The sequence below is a fragment of the Sphaeramia orbicularis genome, chromosome 18 (assembly GCF_902148855.1).
Source record: "Sphaeramia orbicularis chromosome 18, fSphaOr1.1, whole genome shotgun sequence".
Classification (NCBI taxonomy): Eukaryota; Metazoa; Chordata; class Actinopteri; order Kurtiformes; family Apogonidae; genus Sphaeramia; species Sphaeramia orbicularis.
Genome location: NC_043974.1, coordinates 12,889,401 through 12,903,489, shown reverse-complemented (window position 1 = coordinate 12,903,489; position 14,089 = coordinate 12,889,401). Strand labels below are relative to the sequence as shown.

At 34.1% G+C, this 14,089-nt stretch overlaps 1 protein-coding gene across 1 annotated transcript in view; it reads left to right on the top strand.

Annotated features, from left to right (window-relative positions):
- The first annotated feature begins 4,932 nt into the window (after positions 1-4,932).
- The window catches only part of LOC115438560 (uncharacterized), a 31,499-nt gene continuing 22,342 nt past the window's right edge, over positions 4,933-14,089 (top strand). Inside the window, exons 1-2 of the mRNA XM_030162249.1 lie at positions 4,933-4,987; positions 13,832-14,057. Of these exons, the coding sequence (XP_030018109.1) occupies positions 13,841-14,057 (217 nt within the window). The 5' untranslated portion in view covers positions 4,933-4,987; positions 13,832-13,840. The remainder of the gene's footprint in view (positions 4,988-13,831; positions 14,058-14,089) is intronic.

Below are 14,089 nucleotides of genomic sequence, written 5' to 3'. Positions count from 1 at the left end.
TTTGGGGAATAAATTACATGTAATAATTGAAAATAAAAGCGTTTTTTCCTCTGGCAATAACTGTACCATCAGACTCTATGAAATTTAGAGTATACCCACTTCTCCAGGGACCACTACGCCACTGAACACAAGCAACCAGTGTTTTCGATTTATTTCAAGCAATTACCATCTTAATTCAAGAGCAATGCATTTTTTCTACAAAGACACAGTGACAAAGCAATGTCAAACAAACATCTTTACTGATCAGCATCACAAAGATTTGCGTTGTTTCAACACAATTCATGAAGCACCATGTCTTTGGATGGTGGGAGGTTATGCTGGAGTACGTGGACAGAACCCACACAAACAGAAAGGTTCCTTCTTGCCCATGCACCAAATAAACAAACTCGTGGTTCCAGGCACAACAAACCCGCCCCTCACATGTATTGTAACTTATTTTGGCATCGATCCAGCTGATGTCATCATGTATATGCGTGTGCTGATGTCAGCATATCAGATACATATATATGTGCCGAGTCTGAAGTAAATTGAAATAAAATTGATGTTTTTATTGACATTTGAAATTTTGCCCATTATAAGTAAATGGGAGAAAAAAAAGATTTTAAAAATTCATATAAAATTTGAACTTTGACCTACTTTTCCCAAAATGTAATCAGATCTATTCTGGGTCACTGGTAATCTATAAACCCAATTTGGTATGAATTCAATTAATAGTTTTGCTGCTACAGACATTTGAAATTCTACCCATCATAAGTAAATGGGGGGTGGGGGGGTTAAAAATTCATAAAAAATTTTAACTATGACATATTTTTCCCAAAATGTAATGACATTTTGATATGAATTCAACCAATAGTTGTGCTGCTGGAGTGTTAACAAGCAAACAAAGAAACAAACCAAACCCAAAACAACACCCCTTGCTCTTGGGCGGGGTAATAAATAAATGGGCCACGCCGACAAAAAGAAAGAAAACAGAAATGATATCCAAAACACTTGAGACTGAGTAAAGAATTTAAAACTAGAAGCACTCGGAGAGCGCAGACCTCCGCCAAGGCTGATCAGTGGGGCCCCCCGCCCCCGAATACCACCAAAATTTAATCATTTCTTCCTTATCCCATTTCCAACAAACCCTGAAAATTTCATCCAAATCTGTCCATAACTTTTTGAGTTATGTTGCACACTAACGGACAGACAAACAGACAGACAAACAAACAAACAAACAAACAAACCCTGGCAAAAACATAACCTCCTTGGCGGAGGTAACCAGGCTCTTCCATGCAAATCTGACAACAGAATACGCTGTCATAGGGCCACAGAAGAAAATAAAAACGCTTGTCACTACGAGAATAAAGTCGCTATTCAACGAGAATAAATTTGTAGTTTTAAAAAACTAATTATTTAATGAGAATAAAGTCATTAATTAATGAGAATAAAGTCATTATATTTCGAGAATAAAGTCATTATTTAACGAGAATAAAGTTGTAGTTTTAAAAAACTCATTATTTAACAAGAATAAAGTCGTTATATTTCGAAAATAAGGTCGTTATATAATGAGAATAAAGTCGTACCCACTCATTGAATAATGTAGAACTTGGAACATTTTGTGAAGTTCTCCTTTCATTGGTGGTTTACACACAAAGGCCACATACTGAGTCTGTCCTCCCATCAACACATTGGGCCAGGGGTGTCAAACTCATTTTCTTCTAGGGGCCACATTCAGCCCGATTTAATCTGAAGCAGGCCGGACCAGTAAAATAATAGCATGATAACTGATAAATAATGACAACTCCAAATCGTTTTAGTGCAAAAAAAAGACATTCAATTATGCCAATATTTATGTTTACAAACTATCCAAACAAAAAGGATGTGAATAACCTGAAAAAAAATGTAATTTGTTTAGAAATATTAGTACAATCTTATCAATATCATGCCTTGACTTATCATTTATACTAGGGATGCACCGATTCCGATACGAGTATCAGGTATCGGCTCCGATACTCAGTGTGTGTACTGTAATGGAATTTTCTGATTCCCTTCTTTGTTTCCGTATCCATTCCTGACTACCCTTTCCCACTACATGCTAACTTTCCCAAATACCCCCCACTGCATGTTAATTTTCCCATATTCTTACCCAAATGCCCCTACTGTATGTGTAAATTTTCTTGCAAGGTAACAAAAGGTGACTGATTGTCAAAGCCGTGAGTTCATCATTCAATCAAAAAGCCCTTTGAGGAGACTGGAGGGGTCACTTGTAAATGGGATTCACCCTATAAAAGGTGGACCTTGTGAGAAGCTCTTTGTCTTTTCTTCACAATCGCCACTCGTGTGCAGACAAAGAAATAAAATATTGTCGGCTGGCAGATGTCTCTATTTCATTATTCAACAACAGCAGAGAAAAACTTCCATAACAGTACTCATATTCATACTCATAAAAGTAATCTGATACAAATGCACTGATACCACTTACGGCCGTGTGACATTCACAGTTCAGTGCAGCAGGTACGAGGAGGAGGAATAATGTGTGTGGAGTGTGAAGAGTGTGGAGGTTTAATGAAATAAATGATGGTGATAAAAGTAACACTGACTGCAAGTAACATTAAAGACACAGACAGATACAGACGCAGCGTTCTGTCCATCCTCTGTGTACATTCCATCCCTTTTCCAGGTGCTGTCGGATGAGTGCTCAGACAGCGAGGGGTATGGAGCAGTGTTGACCGCCGCCAGCGGAAGTGAAAACGAAATCTATTGCTCATTTCTCTATCTGCTGAGGCTAAGCTTTTAAACCTTACCAGTGAAAACACTGCAATATTAGTATCACATTAGTGTTGCCTCTGTCGTCTCCATGTTTGTTATTACTGACTTTCTTCTTCTTCTTCTTCTCAAAAAAACTTTCCTCTTCTTCGTGGTATTTGTCCAGTATGGTTAATTAAGACCAGCGCCCCCTGGTGGATTAATTGAGAATTGCTCATTCCAACACATTAAATGTCAGTAGCAGCACTTTGTTCCAGTCAGACTAATGACAACGACAATAAAGCACATTTACAAAAGGAACTAAGAACTGGAATGGGATTATTAAGTACTTGTATCGGTACTCGGTATCGGCAAGTACTCAAATGTAAATACTCATACTCGTACTTAGTCTGGAAAAAAGTGGTATTGGTGCATCCCTAATTTATACGTATGCATTACAGATCAGATCAGATCTACAAAGACATTTAGTAACAGGCAGAAAATTGTTAAAATTGTGCTTTATTTTCTTTAGACATTTCAGGTTGTTCATATTTGTTCAGGTTAGTCACATTTTATTGTTAAAGGACAGTCTGTTAATGTAAACATTTCCGTAATTTTATGTTTTTTGCACTAAACCAAAGAGAAAAAATGGTGTTGTCATTATTTATAGGTTATTATGATATTATTTTTTAGTTTGATGCCCTAACTTGCACTTTGCAAATTCATCCCACGGGCCAGACTGGAACTTTTGGCGGACCGGTTTAGGCCCCCGGGCCACATGTTTGACACCTGTGCACTATCATTAGTTTAAGGACTTTGAAGACAGTTTACACATGTTTGGGTTTGTTGTATGAACTGAACTGATTTGTAGTAAATTTCCTCTTTTGTGGAAGAAAAACTGAAGAAGTGTTCAGCTGTAGGACTGTCAGTGGAAACACCACAGAACTATACAGAACTAAACAGAACTATACAGAACTAAACAGAACTATACAGAACTATACAGAACTATACAGAACTAAACAGAACTAAACAGAACTATACAGAAACTATACAGAACTAAACAGAACTAAACAGAACTATACAGAACTATACAGAACTAAACAGAACTAAACAGAACTATACAGAACTATACAGAACTAAACAGAACTAAACAGAACTAAACAGAACTATACAGAACTATACAGAACTAAACAGAACTATACAGAACTAAACAGAACTAAACAGAACTAAACAGAACTATACAGAACTAAACAGAACTAAACAGAACTAAACAGAACTATACAGAACTAAACAGAACTAAACAGAACTATACAGAACTAAACAGAACTAAACAGAACTAAACAGAACTATACAGAACTAAACAGAACTAAACAGAACTAAACAGAACTATACAGAACTAAACAGAACTATACAGAACTATACAGAACTAAACAGAACTAAACAGAACTATACAGAACTAAACAGAACTAAACAGAACTAAACAGAACTATACAGAACTATACAGAACTAACAGAACTAAACGAACTAAACAGAACTATACAGAACTAAACAGAACTAAACAGAACTATACAGAACTATACAGAACTAAACAGAACTAAACAGAACTATACAGAACTAAACAGAACTAAACAACAGGACTGAACAGAACGAAACAGAACTATACAGAAATAAACAGAACGAAACAGAACTATACAGAAATAAACAGAACTAAACAGAACTAAACACACAGGGTTTGTGTTTCTGAACAAACTGTGAGGATTTTACTCCGAGTTTTTGAGTCCAACAGAAGGGAAAATTGCTGCTTGGCTTGTTGCCTTCGCTGTAAAACTGGAAACTCTGTCGAATTTTCAAAATATTACGAGTTTAATCTCAGAAAAGTACGACTTTATTCTCGTGAAATAATGACTTTATTCTCATTAAATAATAGAGTTTTTAAAACTACGACTTTATTGTCGTTAAATAATGAGTTTTTTAAAACTTCGACTTTATTCTCATTAAATAATGACTATTCTAATTAAATAATGAGTTTTTTAAAACTTCGACTTTTTTCTCGTTAAATAATGAGTTTATTTTCGTAGTGACATGTGTTTTTATTTTTCTACTTACATGGCCCTATTATGCCGTGGTAAAGTCTAAATGAAAACCTAAAGCCTGTTTGGTTAGAAATGAAAGTGAAAGTCATTCAGAGTGAACTTTCCACAGACTGTGCAGAGGAAATGCACCAGATCAGCCAGAGGAGCCAGAGGACACACAGCAGCAAGTAAGAGCCACTTCTACTGTTATCTGCTTTTATTTACTATTAGTGGAGGGCTGTGTGGGATTGCAACCTGCATTAGAAAAGAAAATTATATGGCCTTAAAAAACGTTATGTGTCAAAAAAAACAAAACCTACTTATTTAATCCCATTCTCATTTTATATTGATGGCTGTTATGTAATAAACCGAACGCCTTAGGCACACTGAAGCCAACAGATAAACCACAGGCTTCAGGGTGTGTGCAAAAGTCCACACAGGCTGTACTGTGCTCATGTTCTTTCCACAGAGAACATGTATGTAGAATATAGTGAGTGTTCACCCATTCACTCCCTGTACTGATGATTAAAAATGATTTTGTGCTTTGCTTTTATATTCTTTTCTAGCCTTAGATTATTCTCCACTTTATAGGGTCTACATATTGTCTATTGCATAGACTAATAATCAATGTGGACTCATATTAAATAAATTATTAGATTTTCAGAAGACTGCACTGGATTTACACACACTAAGCAGACATTAACCCTTTTATGCATGAATTATGAGAACCTTAGCCGATATTATTCTTCCTGAGTGTTTTTATTCCTCTTTAGGCATGAAAAAAACAATGTGATTGAAATTTTTATGGACCTTTTTTTCATGGTGTTACAAAAATTTCCACTCAGTTGGACACCATGCATTTAATTTTTGAAGCAAAGAAGCATGGATTTAAAACCCATCATCAGAAAGTGATATACTGTGTGAAAACTATGAAATAAAAACAGTTTTCATGCACCTAATCTGATGTTTCCTCACATTTTAACATACCCTAATACTAGTTATTACTCACTTTAGGAAGATAACACGCAAAAAAAAAAAAAAAAAAAAAAACTTTTAGAGTAAGAAAACTGTGAATTACAGTCCTAATAACAATTACCAATTGATTTACAATAAAACATGTAACTGCAGATCAGGTTTATCAAGAACAGCAAAGTTGCAGTAATTGTTTGAATTACAGTGTATAGGATGATGCACATGCCATCACTGTGTTGGCTGATATGCAAATAAAACAACAAAAGCATGAATATACAAGAGAACAGCTGGAGAATAGTTGTCCACTGTAGTGACCACTATGCATGAAAGGGTCAAATACTACAGTGTGACACTGTACTTTACTCTAAGTAGGAGTTGGATACAGCCTCTAGTATCTTATCTATAAATAACATTGTCTTCCTTATTTTTTTCCATTTTACTCCTCCTTCCTTCTTCCTTCTTCCTTCTTGTGCGTACAGTACAAGAAGACAAAAACAGACAAAACAAAACAAAACAGTGGGTTAGTAACCAGGTTAACATTAAGGTTAGTATATACTCTATTAGACACTTGCTAAAATGTGAATAACCTGAACAAATATGAACAATTTGAAATGTCTTAAGAGAATTAAGTGCCGTTTTAATGATATTCTGCCTGTTACTAAAATGTTTTGTGTCTTTTGTAGATCCACTGTTTTCTGTAAGTTGTAATGCACATGTTTAATGATAATAGGAGACATAATATTGTTAAAATTGCGTAAATGTTTCTTAAGAAACTTCAGGTTGTGCATGGTTGTCCAAGTTATTCACCTTTTTTTAAAGGACAGCTTGTAGATGTGAACATTTTTATAATGAAATTTTACTTTTTTTACTGTTGTTATTTTACTGGTCTGGACAACTTGACATCATACTGGGGTGTATGTGGCCCCTGAACTAAACTGAGTTTGACAGCCCTGACATCTGGGCCCATATTCCTAAAGATTCTTAGTGCAAAGAGTTGCTCCTAGAGGCCAAATTCTAAGAAAATTCTTAGACTCATGATGTTTTCTTAGAATTTCCCCTAAAAATGAAGAGTAGATCCTAGTAAAGACAAAAGCTATTCCTAAAGAATCTTAGCCCTTCAGAGAGCTCCTAAGGTGAGATCTGTTCAGAGCAGGGAAGAGGACTTTTAAGGGGAAGAGGAGTTCCCTTAGCAGAGGACAAAATGGAAGAGGCAGGAGGGAGATTCTCCAAATACTGGATGACAGTGAATTAATTAAACACTTCAGATTTTACTGTAAATAAAAAAAAAAAAAAATTAAAAAGTAAAAAAAAAAAAGGTATTATTCCGGCAGCAGGGGTGCAGAAAAAATACTGTAAAATAACGGAAAATAACCATCTCATAAAAATACAGTAATTTTCCATAATTAAAAAACAGTTTTTTGCCCTAACTTTATATGAGATTTTGTTTTGTTTTTTTTTGTTTTTGTTTTTACTTTTTAATGTTTAATAAAGAATATTTACATGTGTTAAAACAATCAAATTACCTATGAATATATATATATATATATATATATATATATATATATATATATACATATATATATATATATATATGTGTGTGTGTGTGTGTGTGTGTGTATATATATATATATATATATATATATATATATATATATATATATATATATATATATATATGTACAGATGTTTTATTATGTTTTATTTTGTTTCTTTCCATGTTCTAAACAGATAGATAGATAGATAGATAGATAGATAGATAGATAGATAGATAGATAGATAGATAGATAGATAGATAGATAGATAGAATTTTCAATGAGACTAAGTTGCACAATCCACTGATAAAAACTGTATTAGGACAGTTTATCAGTGCTTATACATGTTATACATTCACAAAAACACATTTATTCAACATTTATGTTGTGAAACCTCCCGTAATTACACAAGATATTTGTCAGTTAACAAACAAATCTTGTTAAACTTACAGAACAAATACTTCTTTTACAGTTAATTGTCAGTAGTTTTATCTCATTTTATTTATTTATTTATTTTTTTTACAGTATTAAACTTTAAATTAACCGTTTAATCTCATAAATAGAAAAGAAATATTTGTGAAATTACGATACATTTGCAAATGTATTTTAACTGTATGTTTCTGTGAAAAAAGAAAAAATTCTTTTAAAAAACTGAAATTTTTTGGTTATTCACAGTTCCGGTTTTTTCATGTTATTTTACATTTGATGTAAAATCACAGTCTATTTTTGTCATTTCGTTGATATTTTCCTGTATCTTAAAAATACAGGAAAAATCTTTAAAATAAACAGTGAAAATTGTGTTAAATTACAGATTTTTTTTTACTGTGTGTTTAGACAACACCAGTATAAACTTGTGAATATTTCTGGATTTATTTGACACTATTTGACACAGATGTTGGATAATGTGACTGATCCAAGGCCGTATGGTGGATCTCCAAATTGCTCCAAATGCATCCGGTGTGAGCCCATAAGGCGGCTATTCACAGGGGATTCAGCCACTAATGTTTGCATACCGACCGAGCTACGCAACCCGACTCCACAGAGACACAGAGGGGGCTGATGGGATGCAGACTCTGGCTCCCTGCCTGTCCCTGATGGCCTGGACAGAGCCCCTAGAAAACCCCCCACTATGTCCATGTTTAGGGATGTAACGGTACGAAAATTTCATATCAGGGTTACTGTGACCAAAATTATCAGGGTTATCATTATTATTATTCACAGTTCCGGTTTTTTCATGTTATTTTACATTTGATGTAAAATCACAGTCTATTTTTGTCATTTCATTGATATTTTCCTGTATCTTAAAAATACAGGAAAAATCTGTAAAATAAACAGTGAAAACTATGTTAAATTACAGATTTTTTTACAGTGTGGATCGTGCAGGAATCATGTTTGTGGTTGATTTCATTAGAGATGCACTTACTTCTCCAACCCAACGCTACAATGCAATACCACCCCAAATGAAAGTCATCACAACACTGAGGTATTTGGCAACAGGGAAAATGCAACAATGCAGCAGTGATGACTTGTGTCTGTCACAACCCTCCATCTGCAGGGTCACAACCTCCTGAGGCCGCTCAGCAATCACAGACACTGATGAAAGCTCAGCCATTTTACCCTCGTTAATACCAAATGGAGTTGAAATGTTGAAAGCTGAAAGTGCAAAAATGACCAACATGCCAATTAATATGAACAAATAAATATAATTATCACTACGTGAATACTGTACCAGTGCGAGTGAGTTTTTTCACACATGTTGTAGGATAATTTTAACCCTTTCATGCATAGTGGTCACTACAGTGGACAGCTATTCTACAGCTGTTCTCTTGTATATTCATAGGTTATGTTGTTTTAGTTCCATATCAGATAACACAGTGGACACTTGCGCTTCATCCCATACACTGACATTCATACTGTTACTGTAATTTTGCTGTTCTTGATAAACTTGATCTGTAGTAACATGCTTTAAATCAGTTGCTAATTGTTATAAGACTATAATTAACAGTTTCCTAATCAAAAAGGTTTTTTTGTTGTTGTTTTTTTTTTTTACATATTATCTCCATGAAGTTAGTAATAACTAGTATTAGAGTATGTTAAAATGTGAGAAAACACCAGATTATTTGCATGAAAAATGTTTTTATTTCATAGTTTTTCTTCTTCCAACTCCTTTTCGAGTGTAGATGAATGATTTTGGAATTTTGAATTTGCATGTATTCTGTAAATGTTCGAAATAAACAAAAAATAATGAATGAATGAACAGTTTTCACACAGTATATGACATTCTGATGATGGGTTTTAAATACATGTTTCTTTGCCTCAAAAATTAAATGCATGGTGTCCAGTTGAGTGGACGTGTTTGTAACTCCATGAAAAACAGGTTCATAAAAAAAAAAAAAAAAATCAATTGCATTGTTTTTTTTATGCCTAAAGAGGAATAAAAACAGGAGAAAAATCTCGACTAAGGTTTTTATAATTCGTGCATGAAAGCGTTAAAGTACAGCTTACTATTCATTGAACAGATATGATATTATCTTTTTTGTGAAATATTATTTACAATGACACAGTCTTCATTAGATTAGATTCTATGATTAAGTTTATCGATTTGAGGGTCCATCCCTTGCCCTTAAGTTCAGGAAGTAGTGGAGCGGTGCATAAAGCCCATTGAATACTTTTTCTGTGGTAAGTAATGGTGGTGTTCTACCACTAGAGGGTAGTAGAGTTTCAATTATTTTACATCCAAGTTGAAACCTGGGCTGTCAAAGTCATGTTAGTTCAGGGGCCACATTCAACATAATGTGATCTGAAGTGGGCCGGACAACTAAAATAATAACATAATCACCTAGAAATAATATCAACTCCAAACTTTTCTCTATGTTTTAATGTGAAAAAATTAAACTTACCTTATGAAAATGTTTACACATCTGAAAGCTATCCTTTAAAATGTAACTGACATGATCAACCTGAAATTTCTTAAGTAAAATAAGTGGAATTTTAACAATATTGTGTCTCAGTTGTTCATGTTTTTTTAGATTATTTAAATTTTTTTGTGAAAGGGTAGTTTGTTCATGTAATCATGTACTTTTTTTGTGCTGAAACAAAAAGAAAAAATTGGAGTTGTCATTATTTATAGGTTATCATGATAATATTTTATTGGTCTGACCCACTTGAGATCATGTTGGTCTGTAAGTGACCCCTGAACTAAAATGAGTTTGACACCCCTGATCTACAGTGTGTGCATCTTGAAATGCTTGATTTTCTTTCTTTTGTAGAAAATAATAATATGCTTGCGTGATTGTGCCATCAAATAATACTTTACGTTTTAGATATATGTTTTCATAAGACTGATAGAACTACAAAATATATTTACAAAATAATAAAAAATGAAATGCTTGTGCAACCAGGGACTGTGATGACAGTATGTGTATGTATGTATATAAATCAGTGTATAGTGGGGCGGCCATGGCTCAGATGGTAGAGTGGGTCGGCAGTTCGAATCCCACTCTGTCCTAGTCAGTTCGTTGTGTCCTTGGGCAAGACACTTCACCCTCCTTTCCTCCAGTGCCACTCACACTGGTGTATGAATGTTTGGTGGTTATCGGAGGGGCGGTTGGTGCGAACTGGCAGCCGCGCTTCTGTCAGTCTGCCCCTCTATGACTGTAGCTGTGGCTATATATGTAGTTTACCACCACCAGAGGGAGAATGTGTGAGTGAATGAATAACACTGGGTTACAAAAAAATGTTTTTTGCAAGTTGTCTAGGTTTTTTCAACTGAATTAGGACCATTTTGCACCGCTAAATCCAAAAGTGACATCTGTTTTTCTCAATCAGGTCATGTTTTTTTTGCTAATTTGATTTTTGAAAAATTTGATCTTCTCACAAAATTGATTACATTTTTGTAAACTTTATCTTGGTCACCAAGTTTAATACCAAAATAAGATTGGTAAGCACACTTTATGAAACTTGTGACTTGATTCCTGTTAGGTACAATGGTGTCTTCACCGCAGATGTAGCAGAATACGTCAGCCTTATTTTTGCAAGATCTTCTAGTCGAAGCCATTTCATTCACCTGTAATATTAAAAAAAACATTAATCATAAATTGGCAAAAGTAAAATCTTCAGAACTCGTTTATTGCAAGAAATAGGAAAGAATTTTGTATCATATGATGTGAAAATGCCCATAAATGTAAGCAAAAATGTTAAAAAGCCAATATGTAGCATAGTTCAGAAAGTTGACCTGATTGAGCAAAATGAATGTGATTTTTGGATTCAGCACACCAAAATGATCCTAAATCAGCTCAAAAAACTTAAACAATAAATTTGTTGTTGACCAGTGTAATGGATCAATAATGTAAAGCACTTTGAGTGACCAAAAAAGTGCTACATAAATCTAATCCATTATTATTATAGTGTGTGAATGACTATGTCCCAATGTTATACTGATCTGACCTTAAACCTCACTCCTTCTTGTTCAAATCATAACCTTTTGAGGGATTGTGTCATTTTATAAGTATTTTGACCTTAATAAACCCCGTCCTTTTTTCAAAGCTGGAGTGACACATCACATGTGACGGCCAATAAACGTGTGATGAAATGAAGCTTCATTTGGGGAGTCACATGATTTTTTGCCTGATGAAGCGAGGCATGAAACATCTTGTCGCGATAGTTCTGTATTAAAAGCTCAGCACAGAGTTGAGCGTCTGCTTTGAGCATAACATCACTAGTCTAAAGGTACACTGTAAGACCGGATAAGTAGAGTTTAATACTGTTTTCTTTTGTTCAGACAAGGTATAGTTTTTACATGTTACCTGCTTGGTAGTTTCGACTTTGACTCCAGTCTTCCTCAGAAGCGTCTTCTGCAGCTTCTTCTGCAGCTTCTTCTTCTCCTACAGTATTATTACATAAACAGAAGACAAATTGAACATCATTAGCCTTAGGTTGAGTTTACTTAAAAATCTGAGGAAACCAGTTGCCTTAAAAAATGTAAGTAATGAGTAATGAAAACTTGAGTGTATTAAACTTAAATTCTTGATTTGAATGGAATTGCTATTTTAAGTACAACACACTAAATGCCAAGTTAATTTAACTTAAAATTTGTTGCAATGTCAGTTACTTTGTATAATCATTCGACTTAAAATCATCAGTTCAGTTCCAAGTACATTTAAATTAAAATCTTTTGCAATATAAATTGTTTTGTATATTTATTCAAGTTAATATATTGTAGCATGGATGGAAGTTGGACAGGAAGTTAGCTCAATGTAACTCATATTTTGAGTTTAACAAACCCCGTCCTTCATTCAAAGCTGGAGTGACACATTGCCGGTGACGGCCAATAAACATGTGATGAAATGAAGCTTCATTTGGGGAGTCACGTGATTTTTTGCCTGATGAAGCGAGGCATTGAAACATCTTGTCGTGATAGTTCTGTATTGAAAGCTCAACACAGAGTTGAGCATCTTCTTCGAGCATAACATCACTAGTCTAAAGGTACACTGTAAGACCGGATAAGTAGAGTTTAATACTGTTTTCTTTTGTTCAGACAAGGTATAGTTTTTACATGTTACCTGGTTAAGCAGGTAACATCTAAAAACTATACCTTGTCTGAACAAAAGAAAAAAGAAAACAGTATTATTACACAAACACAAGACAAAATGAGCATCATTAGCCTTAAGTTGAGTTTACTTAAAAATCTGAGGAAACCAGTTGCCTTAAAAAATGTAAGCAATGAGTAATGAAAACTTGAGTGTATTAAACTTAAATTCTTGATTTGAATGGAATTGCTATTTTAAGTACAACACACTAAATGCCAAGTTAATTTAACTTAAAATGTGTTGCAATGTCAGTTGCTTTGTATAATCATTAGACTTAAATCATCAGTTCAATTCCAAGTAGATTTAAATTAAAATCTTTTGCAAAATAAATTGCTTTGTATAAATATTCAAGTTACTATATTGTAGCATGGATGGAAGTTGGACAGGAAGTTAGCTCAATGTAATTTGCCAGTGCAGGAAGTACTTTTAATTTGGCAAGACATAAAAAAATTGCATCAAATAAAGTCAATCATAGCTGAACAGTAAAGCCATTGTTCATTCTATGTGTCTCACTCATGGTGCAGCTCTACACAAATACAAAAACAAACACAAAAAAGCCAATAAATTCATTGCCATACACACATTAAGTCCAAATTAACACTAACACCACAACCCCACTGAACACCTGCACATAAAAAGAACACATTTTCACAACATGCCCAATACCCATAATGCAATGTGGAGATAAAAACGTGTGGTCATGACTAAAACTTAGTGATTTAAATCCATTTAACTTAAACTTTTTTGTACTTTCGACTATGTTTACAAATTAGTAGAATATACTTAATTTATAGTAACGTAATAAAACTTCAATCATTTAAGTACATTGTAATTAAAGCATTTTAGTAAATACAAAGTCCAGGCTTACAGTGTTTGGTAGACCTGTTCTAACTCCAAAGCTGAGGTCTAAGTTTCCATTTGCTTTTTTTTTTTTTTTCAGACACTCAACATGTCAAGCCTTCAGATTTGCCACTGTGGGTGGTCAAAAATGACAACTTACCATGGCCTAAGAACTCACCAGGGGAAGATGGGATGCACACCGAAGGGAATGGGAATACCGGAGAATAAACAGTATCTATTCAAGCCGTATATCCCTGAATTTACCTTCACAATGCCTCCAATCAAAATAGAAGAGCCTTTGATGAATACTTACAACTTCAAGCCTGGTGAGTGGTTTATACCTATATTTGGATGTGAC